This window comes from Sphaeramia orbicularis, chromosome 20 (assembly GCF_902148855.1).
Source record: "Sphaeramia orbicularis chromosome 20, fSphaOr1.1, whole genome shotgun sequence".
NCBI classification, from domain to species: domain Eukaryota; kingdom Metazoa; phylum Chordata; class Actinopteri; order Kurtiformes; family Apogonidae; genus Sphaeramia; species Sphaeramia orbicularis.
The window spans coordinates 41,660,061-41,677,560 of NC_043976.1; the positions used below are offsets into that span (position 1 = coordinate 41,660,061).

The window sequence follows — 17,500 nt, forward strand, 5'->3', positions numbered from 1 at the left end:
TAACAACAGATGACGCCAGGCCCGGTTGGGGGGTGTGTGTGTGTGCAGTGAAAGTGAAACTAAAGACACTTTACTAATTCCTCTTTTGCCGCATGTCCATTAAGTGGAACCAGTTCGACTCGGCTCTGCCCGTCTCCTGTTGTTGTGCACCTCATGTCCTTTCCCCTACCTTCGGAAACTTGTATTTGAGGGGGTACGACGTTTGTTGCCCGCACCGGAACCAGAACTGGGCCCAGTGTTCACTCTGCCACTACATTCACAAGCGTCACTAAATAGTGCATCAAATACGTGACATTCCTGTAAATCAGGGCGGGCCTTCCTGGTCCTCGAGGGCCGGTATCCTGCATGTTTTAGATTTTTCCCTCTTCCAGCACACCTGAAGGTCATTATCAGGCTTCTGCAGAGCTGGGTGATAGGCTGATCATGTGAACCTGGTGTGTCGGAAGAGGGAAACATCTAAAACATGCAGGATACCGGCCCTCGAGGACCAGGACTGCTCACCCCTGCTGTAAATGAATCCCATGCTGTGGACAAACGTTTGAGCATATTGAAGGGCTTCCACCCTTTTGAGGACATGGAAGCTTTGACAGTGTTACAAGTCGACCTGGTGTCGTCTTTTTGGACCGTTTCTGCCTCAGCACCATGTTGGCTATGATCTGACCAAAACAATGCAGCGTACGCGTGACGTCATCGCACATGCGCAATGAAGGCGGAATCGATGAGCAGAATGGCAAGAATCGCAGAATTCCAAGGAATCGAGCTACTGGGATCCGGTTTTCAAAAAGAACCAGTTCTCGATTCCCATCCCTAACTGTGATATTATCTCAGGTTCAAAACACCATGTTTTTATTCAGTACATTTGAGAAGTTTAACTGTCCTTAATTTGGCTCTTGTCTTGTCTTTGAGGGGTGGTGGTGGGTCCTGAACCCAGACCCGTTCAGAACCACTGCCTCACACATTTGCTGTATCTCAGCCTGGTGTCCCTCAGATGTGATGTTTGTGCTGATGCTTCAGTCTCAGCTGCTGACCTGCTGTTTGTCGTCTGTCAGAGTAAATACAAAGAGGGCGGCAGGAAAAGCCTGTCGCAGAGTTTCTACTCTCAGCTCCCGGAAACGTCCCAGACTCACTTCGCTAAAGCGGTGGGCGAGCTGCAGAGTGAGGTGAGGACGGACAACGCACAGCTAAAAGAGTCGAAACAACTGAAAAACAGCAGCAGGAGTCCACAACGCGACGGTTTTTCTGTTTTTCCAGATGCGGTACAAGGAGGCGGGGAAGAAGGGCGTGGCGTCCAGTTTGTACTCGGTTCTACCGGAGACGATAGAGACGGCCCACGCCAAGGCAGCGTCCGAACTCTACAGCGAGGTACGAAGCATGTGCATCACATGTTGTGTTTTTCTCTTAGTGTTAGTAGGGACAGGCCTTCTGCTGGTGCTCAGAGTCAGGACCAAACAGGTGAAGCTGCGTTTCAGTTCAGAGCTAAACTCTGGAACAGTCTTGTCCTGATGACGTCAGACAGGCCTCGACTCTGACCATGTTTAAGTCCAGGCTGGAAACGGTTCTGTTCAACCAGGCACAGAACAACTGGAAGGGTTCTGTCTGCACTCTGCTCTTTTACTTTAGTTTAATGGATTGTTATTTATCTTTATTGATTATGTTTTTTTTTGTAATTATCTTTTTATTATTTTTTCAGTCAGCATTATCATATCAGCATTGTACATCATGTATATAACTTCTACATATGTAAAGAAAAATAAACAAATATATAAATATAAAGAAGATATTCAAGAAAATGGTCAAATACGAAGGAAAAAACTTATAAAAATGAACAAAATAATCAACAAAATTAACAAATATAAAGAAAATAGTAAAGAAAATGGTAAAATACGAAGGGAAAAAACTTATAAAAATGAACAAAATAATCAAGAGTTAACCAATATAAGAAAACAGTAAAGAAAATAATGAAATATGAAGGAAAAATTTATAAAAATTAACAGTAATCAACAAAATTAGCAAATACAAAGAAAATAGTAAAGAAAATAGTCAAATATGAAGGAAAAAACTTATAAAAAGGAACAAAATAATCAACAAAATTAACAAATATAAAGAAAATAGTAAAGAAAATGGTAAAATACGAAGGGTAAAACTTATAAAAATGAACAAAATAATCAACAAAATTAGCAAATATGAAGAAAATAGTAAAAAAAAAAAAAAAAAGGTCAAATATGAAGGAAAAAAATGTATAAAAGTAACAAAATAATCAACAAAATTAGCAAATATAAAGAAAAAAGTACAGAAAATGGTCCAATGGGAAGGAAGAAACTTATAAAAATTAACAAAGTAATCAACAAAATTTGCAAATATCAACAAAATAGTCAAGAAAATGGTCAAATATGAAGGAATTTTTTAAAGTGACAAAATAATTTAAAAAAATTAGACAATATAAGGAAAATTGTAAAAAAAAAAAAAAAAAAAAAAAAAAAAAGGTCAACTATGACAGCAGATGAATAAAAACTGACAAAAAAAAATCACCAAAATTGGCAAATACAAAGAAAATAGTAAAGAAAATGGTAAAATATGACGGAAAAAAATTATATAAATTAACAAAATAATCAACAAAATTAACAAATATAAAGAAAATACTGAAGAAAATGGTCAAATATGAAGGAAAAAACTGGAATTGAAAATTTGTTTTTGCTGAGTTCGATCGATTTTGGGTCATGTTTGTATCGTCTGGTGTTTTCTTCTTCGTGGGTTTGGAAGCGTCAGTTTGCTTGTGTCTGATGCAGTTTCAGATTAAAACCCAGAGTTTGTGTTGGTGCAGGTCAAGTATAAAGAGGACGGAAGAAGGAGATGAGTGTGAACCTGTATTCGCTGCTGCCAGAGACGCTGGACACCCAACACGCCAAGGACGCCTCCAGGCTGCAGAGTGAGGTACTGCAACACTTTACAGATGGATCTGTGCCAAGGATTTAGTGACAGAAAGGAAGGTTTATAGTAGGTTTAGTGTACATGTACACAGAGGGAAGTACAAATACTCAGTTAGTGTACTCAATGGTTTTAACCTGTTGGTTTAATATCAGCATTGAATCCAAAATTCTTATTCAGTAAAAGTTAAAGACCGGACACTTTCTTGACATTATTTTGTCTCATTTTGTCTGATGAAAATGTCTTGTTCTGTTTTCATCTTTTTATCACGTCACACATTTTTATCTTGTTTTTGTCTTTGTCGTCGTTTTCGTCTGGTTTCATATCGTTCTGTTTTTTCTGTTGTTTACTTCTTATTTTTTTCCAAATTTTTTTGTAATTTTGTCTGTCACATTGTTTTCGTCTTGTTTTGTCTTTGCATAATTTTGACTCTTGCTTCATTTTGTCAGATGTTGAATTTTTTTCCTGCTAACTTTCATATCATTTTGTCTTTTACTTTGTTTTCATCTTTTTCAGAATTTTTGTCTAATTTTTTTTCTTTTAGATCATTTTCTTCTGTTTTTTGACTTTTATATCATTTTTGTCAAATTTTACCTTTTTTTCTCTTAACATTCATTCCATTTGTCTTGTACATCATCTCATTGTGTCTTTTAGGTCATTTTCTTCTTTTTTTCGTCATTTTTTTGATCTTGTTTTTGTCTTTGACATCGAATTCGTCCTGTTTCATTTTGTTCCGTATTTTCTCCATTGCTTTCTTCTCGTTTTTTCTTTTTCTCCTACTTTTTGTGTAATTTTTTTCTTTCACATTGTTTTCGTCTTGTTTTGTCTTTGCATAATTTTTGACTCTTGCATCATTTTTGTCAAATGTTGTCCTTTTTTTTCCCCGCTAACTTTCGTGTCATTTTGTCTTTTACTTCGTTTTCATCTTTTCAGAATTTTGTCATTTTTTTCTTTTATGTAATTTTCTTCTTTTTGTTTTTCATTTTTGTCAAATTTTGTCTTTTTTTCTCTTAACCTTCACTCCATTTTGTCTTTTACATCATCTCACTGTCTTTTAGGTCATTTTCTTCTCTTTTTTTGTCATTTTTTAAATCTTGTTTTGTCTTTGACATCACATTTGTCCTGTTTCATTTTGTTGCATTTTTCCCCCCATTGTTTTCTCCTCCTTTTTTTTGTTTTTCTCACAATTTTTCTGTCTTTTTTTTTCTTCCAAATTGTTTTCATCTTGTTTTGTCTTTGCATAATTAAACAATAAAGACTTGACACTTTCTAGACACAATGTTCATCTCCTTTTGTCTTTAGCTTTTTCTTGTCACATTGTTTTATCTTGTTTTTTTTTTTTTTTTGTCTTTTGTATGTTTTTTACATCATTTTCATCTCCTTCTCTATGTTTTTTTCCACCATTTTTCTGAGTTTTCTGTGTTTTTATTCATCGTGGTCAGACATTTTCATCCTTACGTTAAAATAAGCTGCTTTCGAGATTTGTTCCTACGGCGACCGGTCCAGGTCCAGATTTTTGTTTCGCTTCTTGATGTTGGACTACAGTTTTCATGCTGGTGTTTTGTCGTCGTCCTACAGGTGACGTATAAATCGGGTCTGAAGCAGAAGATCCAGAACAGTTTGTACCATCAGCTGCCAGAGACGACGGAAACTCAGCTGGTCAAACATCTGTCGGAGTTACAGAGCAGGTACCGAACAGGACACTTTACTCTTTCTGTGTTTCTTAGAAATCTTTTAAAGCCACAGAAAATCGTCTGGTTTCTTCAACTGTCACTTCAAGAGCAAAAAATGAGCCAGAAAGAAAAAATAATTCTGGGTTTTGTGTCTAGTTTTGTCCTTTACGTCCCTTTTTATGTTTTCGTCTTATTCAGTTTTTGTTTTTTTACATAATTTCTGTCTTGTTTAGTTTTGCAGTTTCTTTAAAAAACTTCATGAGTTCATGCTAATGGATATGGACTATTAACAGGTGTTATTATGTTTTCAGTCCCAGTCCGGTTTTTGTGTCCATTGTCCAATTCATGGACTATTGTTTTTTTTTTTTTAATTCACTTTTTATTGACATTCTATAACAATGTTGACAAATATATTCATTTTAAATGTCATCAACATTATGTTAATCTGAATGTCCCATTTTTTAACAATGAAACAAACAAAAAGAACATAAACAAGTAGGGAGTGAATTGCAGTTATTACGTTTACTATATCTAATCTTCTATTCAAAAATAAAAGTATCAAAGTCCGGTCTGCGTGGCATGATGTATTCCATCCATTTCTTCCACCGCGTAACAAACAAGTCCTTCTTATAGTTCACCTCTGCAGTAAGTCTCTCCATCTTATATATGTCCACTGTAATGTCCATCCACATGCTCAGCGTTGGGCTTTCCGATGAAAGCCATTTTCTTGTGATGGCTTTTTTGGCTGCTATTAGCAGGATATTAAATAAATATTTGTCTCTCTTTGGCCATCCTTCTGGTATAAGACTATTGTTTTTTTATATATATTTCTGCATTTTGTCGATTACTTTGTTCATTTTGTCCATTTTTTCTATCATATTTATTAATTTGTTGACTATCTTCTTTATATTTGTTAATTTTGTCAATTATTTTGTTCATTCTTCCATTTTTCTATCATATTCAAACATTTTGTTGACTATCTTTTTTTATATTTGGGGCATTTTGTCGATTGCTTTGTTCATTTTGTCCGTGTTTTCCTTCAAATTTGTTCATTTGTTCAGAATTTTGTTCATTTTTGTCAATTTTTTCCGTAATTTTGCTCATTTCGTCCATTTTTTCCCTCATATTTGTTCATTTTGTCCATTCTTTCTATCATAGTCATACATTTTTTTTTTTACTATCTTCTTTATATTTGTTTATTTTTTTGATTACTTTGTTCATTTCATCCATTTTTTCTATATTTATTAATTTTGTTGATTATCTTCTTATATTTGCTAATTCCTTCAATTAGTTTGTTCATTTTGTCCCTTTTTTCCTTCATGACTATCTTCTTTGTATTTTGTTCATTTATTTGATTACGTGTTCATTTTTTCCATTTTATTTCTACCATATTCATAAATTTTGTTGACTATCTTCCTTATATTTGTTCATTTTTCGATTACTTTGTTCAGTTTGTCCATTTTTCCTTCATATTTGTTCATTTCATCCATTTTTTCTATCATTTTTAAAATTTTCTTGACTATCTTCTTTATATTTGTTCATTTTGTCAATTATTTTTATTTTTGTCAATTTTTTTCCTTCATATTTATTCATTTTGTTGACTATCTTCTTTATATTTGTTCCTTTTGTCAATTATTTTGTTTTTTTTGGTCCATTTTTCCTTCACTTTTGTTCATTTTGTTGATATTTATGATCCTTTTGGACACAAGTTCATGCTAATGGATATGGACTGTTAACAGGTGTTTATAATGTTTTTAGTCCCAGTCCTTTTTTCTGTCTCTTGTCAGTTTTGTGGACTATTTTCTTAGTTCTTTGTTCAGAATTTTGTCATTTTTTTCCCTATTTGTTAATTTCATCCATTTTTTCCTTCATATTTATTCATTTTGTCAATTACTTTGTTCACTTCGTCCATTTTTTCCTTCATATTTATTCATTTTGTTGACTATCTTCTTTATGTTTGTTCAGTTTTGTCTGTATTTCCTTCAGTTTTGTTCAGTTTCTTGACTATTTTGTTCATATTGTTGATTATTTTGCTCATTTATGATCATTTTGGACACAAGTTAATGCTCCTGGAAAATTACCATTGTGAAAACCAGCGTTTGGTTTGTCTGCAGGCGAAGTATAAGGAGTTGGGGAGGAAGGAGGTGACTTCGTGTCTTTACTCTCAGCTGCCTCAGACTCTGGAGACTCAACACGCCAAAGAGGCCTCGGAGCTGCTCAGCGAGGTACGTTGACGCCTTGACCTCAGCGTCCAGCCCACCGTGACCACGCCTTCAGGGGGTTCTGTTTTCTGTCCTCCCTCCTCCAGGTGAAGTATAAGGAGGACGGGAAGAAGATGTCCACTTCTCTGTACGCCGCCATGGCCGACACCATGGAAACCAGCTTCGCCAGAGAGATGACAGACATGCAGAGCGAGGTAACGTCAGAAAACACCATCCATCCGTCCATCTTTACAGACATTCATCTATCCATCCATGCATCCATCTATCCATCCATCTTTAGAACCATTATCCATCCATCCATCATCCATTCATCTTTACAGCCATTCATCCATGCATCCATCCATCTATCCATCCATCATCAGAACCATTATCCATCCATCCATCCATCCACCCATTCATCCATGCATCCATCTATCCATCCATCTTTAGAACCATTATCCATCCATCCATCCATCCATCCATCCATCCATCCATGCATCCATCCATCCATCCATCCGTTTTTACAGCCATTCATTCACCTGTCCATCCATCCATCCATCCATCCATCCATCCATCCATCCATCCATCCATCCATCCATCCATCCATCTATCCATCCATCCATCCATCCGTTTTTACAGCCATTCATTCACCTGTCCATCCATCCATCCATCCATCCATCCATCCATCCATCCATCCATCCATCCATCCATCCATCCATTTTTACATCCATCCATCCATCCATCCATCCATCCATCCATCTTTAAAACCATTATCCATCCATCCATCCATCCATCTTGACATCCTCCCCTGAAAATCACAGTTTTTTGTCTTTCCCTTTTTTAAGTGATTAAAGTGAACCGACAGAAATGTAAAGACGTTCTCCCTGGTAGAAAAAAGTCACTTGCTGCTGTCCATGTTGATGACTTGGTTCAGGCGGTGGGTGCTTGTAAGCCTTATGGTGGTTGGAAATCTCTGATGTAGTATTTATTATTTTTGTTGTGTCTTACAGAATAAGTACAAGGAGAGTGGGATGAAGACTCTCTCCCAGAGCGTCTACAGTCAACTACCAGAGACCGCCGAAACTCAGTTCGTTAAAACTGTGTCTGAGCTGCAGAGTGAGGTGAAACGTTAACATCTGAAATCAGTACCATTTAAAGCCAAGTGTATGGTTTTCAATGAGGGAATCAACAAAATGAAAAAAAATATCAACAAAATTATCATAAATGAATGAAATAATCAACAAAATGAACAAAGTAATCAAAAAATAATAATTTTAAAAATGAACAAAATTATCTACAAAATAAATAAATAATTTAAAAAATGGACAATAAAGAACAAAATTCTCAACAAAATTAACAAATAGGAAGAGCAAAATGGACGAAATGAACAAAATAATCAACAAAATGTAGAAACATACAGAAAATAGTTAACAAAACACACAAATATGAAAGGAAAAAGGGACAAAAATAAACTAGTCAACAAAATGAACAAAGTAATTGACAGAATGAACAAAATAATCAACAAAATGAATAAATATATAAAAAAAAAATAGTTCACAAAATGGACACAAATTATCAATCAATATTCTCAATTCAATAATAATAAAGAAATATGAAGAACAAAATGAATGAAGTAATCAACGAAATGAAGAAATATACAGAAACTAGACAACAAAATGAACAAAAATGAAGGAAAAAAGGGACAAAAATAAAACAGTCAAAAACTATAAAAAGTAACTGATGAAATACACAAAATGAAGGGAAAAAATGGACAAACATGAATAAAATAATCGACAAAATTAACTAATAATCAATGAAATAATAAATATAATGAAAATAGCTAAAAAAAATTTGACAAAAATGAGGGGGAAAAAATGGACAAATCTGAACAAAATTCTTAACAAAGGGAATTAATCTAAAAAAAAAAATAGCCGACAAAAATGAACAAAATAGCCAACAAAATGAACAAAGTAATTGATAAAATGAACAAAAATGAAGGAAAAAATGGATAAAAATGAATAAAATAATGGACAAAATGATCAAAAATCATGAAGAGAATTGGACAAAATTAGCTAAATAATCAATTAAACTAACAAATATAATGAAAATAGAAAAAAAAAAACTTACAAAAACGAAGGAAAAAAGTGACAAATATGAAGAAAATTCTCAACAAAATGAACAAAAATGAAAGAACAAATGGACAGAATGATCATCAAGACGCAAACGTACAAAACCAATGTATTTCCTGTGTTGTTGTTGTTGACGCTAAGTTTGATTTCCAACTGATTTTGGGTCATTTTAGATGAAATACAAGCAGGGTGTGAAGGACATGTCCAGGTCTCTGTATTCCACTCTGCCGGAGACTCTGGACACGCTACACGCCAAAGAGGCATCAGAGCTGCAGAGCCAGGTACGACTGCGGGGGGGGGGGGGGTCCGGCACATCGCCCATCCGTCTGTATGCGCAAAAACTTTGGCCTGGACTGAAGGCTGAGGGTTTTCAAGTGCATCTCATTGGTTTTTTTGCGTTGTTTACTTCTTATTTTTTTGTTTTCTTTTCCCACCTTCTTTGTAATTTTGTCTTTCTCATTGTTTTTGTCTTCGCATAATTTTTGACTCTTCCATAATTTGCACCTCTGCTTTGGTCTGTCGCTGCAGCTCAAGTACAAGGCGGACATGAAGAAAGGCCTGTCGTCCAGTCTGTTCCAGCATCTGCCCGAAACCATGGAGATGAGCCACGCCAAGGACGTCTCCGAGGTCCTCAGTGAGGTAACGCTGACCATAACCACAACCAAGATCAGTCCGGCTTTGGACTTCGTTGGTTATTTTTTATTCATGTATTCATCAGTGATAATGCAGTGAAACATAATGGATGTACAGAACATCTGACATCAGACAGAGAACTGAGATACTGTTAACCTCGCCTTACTTTTAACCCTTTCATGCAAAATACAAAGAAAATAGACAAATATGATAGAAAAAATATATAAAAATGACAAAAGAATCAACAAATTGAGCAAATATAAAGAAAATAGTCATGAAAATGGTCAATCTGAAGGAAAAAATGTACAAAATAACCAACAAAATGAACATGTTTAACGAAAATAGTCAAGAAAATGGACAAATATGAGGAAAAATTGATAAAAATCAACAAAATAATCAACAAAACTGTGAAATATTTATTATTCTAATCAATATTTTATCAGGTAGGTTAGTTGAGAACTGAAATATAAAGAAAATAGTCAAGAAAATGGACACATATGAGGAAAGATGGAAAAAAAATTGACAAAATAATGAATAAAATAAGCAAAAACAAAGAAAATAGTCAAAGAAAATGGTCAAATCTGAAAGAAAAAATTTACTAAATAATCAACAAAAGGAACAAATTGAAGAAAATAGTCAAGAAACCTGACAAATATGAGGAAAAATTGATAAAAAACTGACAAAATAATTAACAAAATTGGCAAATATTTATTTATCTAACCAATATTTAACCAGGTAGGTTAGTTGAGAACTGAAATATAAAGAAAATAGTCAAGAAAATGGACAAATATGAGGAAAGATGGAAAAAACTGAAAAAATATTCAACAAAATAAGCAAATACAAAGAAAATAGTAAAGAAAATGGTCAAATATGAAGGATTTTTTTTTTTTTTTAAATTGACAAAATATTTTTTAAAAATTAGACAATATAGAGAAAATAGTAAAGAAAATGGTCAAATATGAGAGCAGATGGAAAAAATCTGACCAAAAAATCACCAAAATTAGCAAATATAAAGAAGATATTTAAGAAAATGGTCAAATATGAAGGAAAAAACTTATAAAAATTAACAAAGTAATCAACAAAATTTGCAAATATAAAGAAAATAATTAAGACAATGGTCAAATATGAAGGAAAAAACTGGAGTTAAAAATGTTGAAAATTTGTTTTTGCTGAGTTCGATTTCCAACCAATTTTGGGTCATGTTTGTATCGTCTGGTGTTTTCTTCTTCGTGGGTTTGGAAGCGTCAGTTTGCTTGTGTCTGATGCAGTTTCAGATTAAAACCCAGAGTTTGTGTTGGTGCAGGTCAAGTATAAAGAGGACGGGAAGAAGGAGATGAGTGTGAACCTGTATTCGCTGCTGCCAGAGACGCTGGACACCCAACACGCCAAGGACGCCTCCAGGCTGCAGAGTGAGGTACTGCAACACTTTACAGATGGATCTGTGCCAAGGATTTAGTGACAGAAGGAAGGTTTATAGTAGGTTTAGTGTACATGTACACAGAGGGAAGTACAAATACTCAGTTAGTGTACTCAATGTTTTCACCTGTTTGTTTAATATCAACGTTGACTCTGAATTCTTATTTAGTAAAAGTTAGATTCGATCCTGTTTTCATCTCATTTTGTCTTGTTCGTCTTGTTTTTTTGTTGACAGAACAAAATGTTTTTATCTTTTTTTTCACTTTACACATTTTTTTAAATCTTGTTTTTACCCCCGGCCTTTGCAGCAGGGGGTTGTCTTCAGTTTGTCGTTTGTCCGTCTGTCTGTCCATATGTGCAAAAACTGAAGGACAAGGGTTTTCAAGTGCATCTCATTCACTTTCTTGTGCTGTTCACTTCTTTTTTTTTTCCCCGAATTTTTTGTAATTTTGTCTGTCACATTGTTTAGTCCTGTTTGTCTTTATGTAATTTTTGACTCTTACATAATTTTTGTTAAATTTTGTCTTTTTCCCCCTTATTTTTATGTTTTGTTTTTTTTTTAAATTTTGTAATTTATGTAATTTTTGTTATTTTTTCTTGATATTTTAGCTCATTTTTTCTTTGATGTAATTTTGTTCTTTGATCCCATTCCATTTTTTTCTCGTTGTTTTCTTCGCATTTTTCTTTTTTCTTCTACTTTTCATGTCTTATCTTTTTCATTGCTTTCATCTATTTCAAAATTTTCATCTCATTTTATCTTTTAGATCTTTTTCTTCTTTTTTTCCGGTCGATTTTTACAAATTTATCTTGTTTTTTGTCTTTGACTTCATTTTCGTCGACATAAGAGTTTTCTGTGTTTTTATTCGTCATCGTCGGACATTTTCATCCCCAAGTTAAAACAAACTGCCTCAGAGATTTGTTTCCATGGTGACCGATCCAGGTCCAGATTAGGGTTTTGCCTCTGAATGTTGGACTGGAGATTAGACGCTGCAGTTTTCATGCTGGTGTTTCGTCATCGTCCTACAGGTGACGTATAAATCGGGTCTGAAGCAGAAGATCCAGAACAGTTTGTACCATCAGCTGCCGGAGACGACGGAGACTCAGCTGGTCAAACATCTGTCGGAGCTGCAGAGCCAGGTACCGAACAGGACACTTTAAAAATAACTGCCAATTAATCTGATTAATCGGCGGCAGATTATAGCGTATCACCGATTAATCAGCATCGGCCAATATGTAGCCGATGTATGAACTTTTTTGCTGCGCGGAGATTCTGTCGCTCTCTGCTCGTGTGTTTCTGTGCTGCGCGGAGAGTCAGAGGAATAGTAAAGCCTGTCAGTTTCACTTTCACTTCCGCACCGACAGTGACACTACCCCCCCACCATATCACAGACCGCTACCCCCCCACTCGAAAATCACAGACTGTAACCCCCCCACACACACACACACACACACACACACACACATACACATGCACGCACACACAATTACGGGCCTCTATCCCCCCCACTCCGCACTGACACGGATGGTTAGAGGGCAGTTCGAGGAATAGTAAAGTGTGTCAGTTTCACTTTCACTTCTGCTCCGACAATCATGCTGCCCCCCCAGCACACACACACACCCACACACACCCATCCGTGTGCTTCCTGTGTTCCTCACAATTTCATTCTGCAGGTGCGCCTGAGCATTAATACTGTATATTAATACTGATATTAATTAATTGGATGTTTTCGTCTCATTCTGTCCTTTTATGTAATTTTTATCTTTTTTTTTTTTTTAATTAAATCTCATTTTTGTCTTTGACGTTGTTTTCATCTTATTTCATCTCGTTCCATTTGTTATTTTGTTGTTGGTTGTTTTTGTCTCATTTTGTTTTGTTTGTTTCATTTTGTCCATGACATTATTTTCATGTTTTTATTTACATTTTTTATCTTGTTTTTGTCTTTGACATCTTATTTCATCTTGTTCCATTTTTTATGTTGTTTTTGTCTTATTGCATCTTTTACATTATTGTTAATTTTTTTCCCTCTAATTTTTGTCTGATTTTGTCTTTTACATCATTTTCTTCTTATTTTGTTTGTGTATAATTTTGTCTTGTTTTTTTCTCGTTCTTTTGTCTCATTTTGTCTTCTTTCCAAATTTTCTTGTCATTTTCTTTCACATTTGTCTCATTTCATCTTTTACATAACTTTTGTTTCATTGCGTCTTTTTTACATCAGTTTAATCTCATTTTGTTTTGTTCCATTTTTTTGTCATTTTCATCTTTTACGTTTTTTCCCTCCTAATTTTCATATCAATTTGTCTTTTGCATTGTTTTCATCTTCTTTTTTCCTTCACATTTTTATCTTGTTGTCTTTGATATCTTGTTTTTTTCCCATTGTTTTCATTTTATTTTGTCTTTCTTCTGTTTTTGTCTCTGAATTTGGACAAATATCAGCACATCTGTTTATCATTTTCAGAGGGCATCAGAGATTTTTGGTGGTGTTGTGGTTAAAACTCATGTGGTCCAATTGCAGAACAAGTACAAGGAGTCCGGTAAGAAGGAGGCCAATACGTGTCTGTACTCACTCCTCCCTCATACCATGGATACGCAACACGCCAAAGAGGCCGCCGAGCTGCTGAGTGAGGTAACGCCGTGGTTTGTAGGTTTTTAATCGACTCATTTCTGAAGATCTGTGTCGACAGCGGCTGGGTTCCATATCGAATTAGCTGAAGTTCTTGACTGGATCTAATGCTTTTTCCATAGATTAAGTACAAGGAGGACGGGAAGAAGGAGATGTCCAGTTCTCTGTACACCACCATGGCCGACACCATGGAAACCAGCTTCGCCAGAGAGATGACGGACATGCAGAGCGACGTAAGTAAAACCTTCAAACTGAGGAAGAACGTCAACATGGCACCTGATCTGGGATGTTTGTTGTCAAGGTTTCAGAAGCTGCTGGTTCAGGGTCTGGTTCGGTTCTTGTGGTTTTAGGTTTACAGGTTGATCGTTCTGGTTTGGTTCTCATGGTTTTAGGTTTAGAGGTTGCTGGTTCAGGATCTGATTTGGTTCTCCTGGTTTTCAGATTGCTGGTTCAAGATCTGGGTCAGTTATTGTGGGTTTAGTTTAAAAGGTCCTGGCTTAGGGTCAGGTTCGGTTCTCATGGTTTTAGGTTTAGAGGTTGCTGGTTCAGGGTATGGTTTGGTTCTTGTGGTTTTAGGTTTAGAGGTTGATGATTCAGAGTCTGGTTTGGTTCTTGTGGTTTTGGGTTTAGAGGTTGCTGGTTCAGGGTCTGGTTTGATTCTCATGATTTTAAGTTTCCAGATTGCTGGTTCATGATCTGGGTCAGTTATTGTGGGTTTAGTTTAGAGGTTGCTGGTTCAGGGTCTGGTTCGGTTCTTGTGGTTTTAGGTTTACAGGTTGATCGTTCTGGTTCGGTTCTCGTGGTTTTAGGTTTACAGGTTGCTGGTTCAGGATCTGATTTGGTTCTCCTGGTTTTCAGATTGCTGGTTCAAGATCTGGGTCAGTTGTTGTGGGTTTAGTTTAAAAGCTCCTGGCTCAGGGTCAGGTTCGGTTCTCATGGTTTTAGGTTCAGAGGTTGCTGGTTCAGGGTATGGTTTGGTTCTTGTGGTTTGGGTTTAGAGGTTGCTGGTTCAGGGTCTGGTTTGGTTCTCATCGTTTTAGGTTTCCAGATTGCTGGTTCATGATCTGGGTCAGTTATTGTGGGTTTAGTTTAGAGGTTGCTGGTTCAGGGTCTGGTTCGGTTCTTGTCCTATCATCTTCATTACACCATTAATGGGAAACATCTGCATTAGTACATGATCGAAGCTTTAGCCCAGTGGTTCAACTATATAATATACAGTTATGCATTTATAAAACAGTAAAGACAGTTCAGTTTCCTTCTGCATCAAAACAAACTCCTGTTTCTTCTCCGTCTCCTCCAGAACAAGTACAAAGAGGACGGGAGGCGGAGTCTGTCTCAGAGCTTCTACTCGCAGCTTCCTCAAACGTCGGAGACTCAGTTCGTCAAATCGGTGTCAGAGCTGCAGAGCGAGGTGAGTCCACATTTATGAAGGACTGGAAAGGACCAGCATGACCTGGACAGTGAAGCTCCTGTGGGACTGGGTCATGAACTGAATTTGGTCTGGACGAGTGACAGTGTGACTTTGACTGGAACACTGAAAGGGTCTATATGTAGTGTTTCTACTTTAATGGTTTTTAAACAAAACCTTATTTTTCTTCACCGTTGGAGTCCAGCAGACTCATGTTCTGTGACAAAGTGGGGTTTTTTTTTGCATCTCGTTTCAGATGAAATACAAAGAAGCGGGAAAGAAAGCAGGGTCAGAGTCGTTGTACTCGACTCTACCTGAGACTCTGGAGACCCAACACGCTAAGGAGGCATCAGAGCTGCAGAGTCAGGTACGCACAGATGAACCCCCACCCCCCCCGGTGAACCACAGGGTCCTCCAGTCAGTGTCTGCTTCAGGTTCACATTCAGCCCAATATGATCTGAGGTGTCACAGTTTACCGTGACCTTTGACCCCATGACAAGAAACAGAACAGTTCCAAACGTCTGACATGTGGGGAATCAGACCTGATTATTTTGTTCATTTTGTTGATTATTTTATTGATTTTGTTTCTTTTTTTTTTTTTCATTTTTGTTCATTTATTTGAGTATTTTGTTCATTTTGTTGATTTTTTTATTCATTTTGTTTCTTTTTTTCCATTTTTGTTCATTTTGTTGATTGTTTTGTCCAATTTGTTGATGTTTTTGTTTGATTTGTTTATAATTTTGTTCATATTTCTTCAAATACGTGCTTTTTTTAATTTATTATGTTGACTGTATTGCTCATTTTGATTAAATTTCTTGATTATTTTGTTCGTTTTGTTCTTTTTTTTCTGCTGATTTTTACTTATTAATTTTTTTTCTAAATCATTTTGCATATTTTTATTGAATTTTTTTTTACTGGTATATAACCTGATTAAATTAATGCCATAAATGTCGTATTGCCTGAACAAAAGGGTTCAAGACATGTTAAGGGAAGTCACATAAATACGACCAATTTGGTTTATAGAAGCTGTTTTTTCCCTGAAACTTGAGTTTTTCCTCTTGTTCGTACTTCATTAGCACTTTTCCTAAACCATGTCGAATATTTCTGCAGGACTGTGGATGTGGGTTTTGATGTGTTGTTGCTGCTGCGTCTGTTTCAGCTGAAGTACAAGCAGAGTGTGAAGACAGACTCGTCCACTTTGTTCCACCTGATGCCAGAAACCATCCAGACCCAGTTTGCTCGGCAGCAGACGCAGATGCTCAGCGACGTACGCTTGCACACGACTCACCTCAGTTATTCCTCGCAACAAAATCACACAATTCTCACATTTAAGATCAGCATTAATGACACAAAAAAAATCAACTGTATTTTTAGATGACAGTAGATAGAAGGAAAAGAAAGTAATAATAACAACAATAGCTATAAAAACAATAGTGAAACAAGGCAATTACACATTAGAAATACTACTAGTAATAAATAGTAAAAGTGGTAATCATTCATTCATTCATTTAATTCAAATAATAATAATAAAAAAATAATGAAAGTAATAAAATAATCATAATAATACTAGTTTTAATTATATATACGAAAGTACTAAGTAATGTAAGTACTAATAAAAAAATAGTGATGATAATAAAAGTAATAAAGTAATAGTAATCATTACAACAAGTACAATTAGTAGTAAGTAATAATAATTTTAATAATAATTTTAATTAGCAATAAAAAAAAAAATTAACAACAAACCAACAAACATTGCACATTAGAATAAACAATGAATGACATTACACCTAAAACATGTAAAGACTTTTCTGTTCTAACAGATTTCTTCTCACCCGTTGGTTTGATCACAAGGTGGCGTATAAAGAGGACGGGAAGAAGGAGATGAGCGTCAGCCTGTACTCTGTCCTGGCCGACACCATGGACACACAACAGGCCAAAGAGAGGACCCACATGTACAGCCAGGTGGGTTCACACACACACACACACACACAACAAGCCAAAGAGAGGACCCACATGTACAGCCAGGTGGGTTCACACACACACACACACACACACAACAGGCCAAAGAGAGGACCCACATGTACAGCCAGGTGGGTTCACACACACACACACACACACACACACACACAACAAGCCAAAGAGAGGACCCACATGTACAGCCAGGTGGGTTCACACACACACACACACACACACACACACACACACACACACAACAGGCCAAAGAGAGGACCCACATGTACAGCCAGGTGGGTACACACACACACACACACACAACAGGCCAAAGAGAGGACCCACATGTATAGCCAGGTGGGTACACACACACACAACAGGCCAAAGAGAGGACCCACATGTATAGCCAGGTGGGTACACACACACACACACAACAGGCCAAAGAGAGGACCCACATGTACAGTCAGGTGGGTTCACACACACACACACACACACACACACACACAACAGGCCAAAGAGAGGACCCACATGTACAGTCAGGTGG

The 17,500-nt window shown here is 36.1% G+C and overlaps 1 protein-coding gene across 1 annotated transcript in view; it reads left to right on the forward strand.

Annotated features, from left to right (window-relative positions):
• The window catches only part of LOC115411287 (nebulin), a 218,846-nt gene that overhangs the window by 139,229 nt on the left and 62,117 nt on the right, over positions 1-17,500 (forward strand). Inside the window, exons 48-57 of the mRNA XM_030123363.1 lie at positions 1,050-1,160; positions 1,252-1,362; positions 10,865-10,975; positions 12,004-12,114; positions 13,491-13,601; positions 13,721-13,831; positions 14,899-15,009; positions 15,263-15,373; positions 16,166-16,273; positions 16,858-16,968. Of these exons, the coding sequence (XP_029979223.1) occupies positions 1,050-1,160; positions 1,252-1,362; positions 10,865-10,975; positions 12,004-12,114; positions 13,491-13,601; positions 13,721-13,831; positions 14,899-15,009; positions 15,263-15,373; positions 16,166-16,273; positions 16,858-16,968 (1,107 nt within the window). The remainder of the gene's footprint in view (positions 1-1,049; positions 1,161-1,251; positions 1,363-10,864; positions 10,976-12,003; positions 12,115-13,490; positions 13,602-13,720; positions 13,832-14,898; positions 15,010-15,262; positions 15,374-16,165; positions 16,274-16,857; positions 16,969-17,500) is intronic.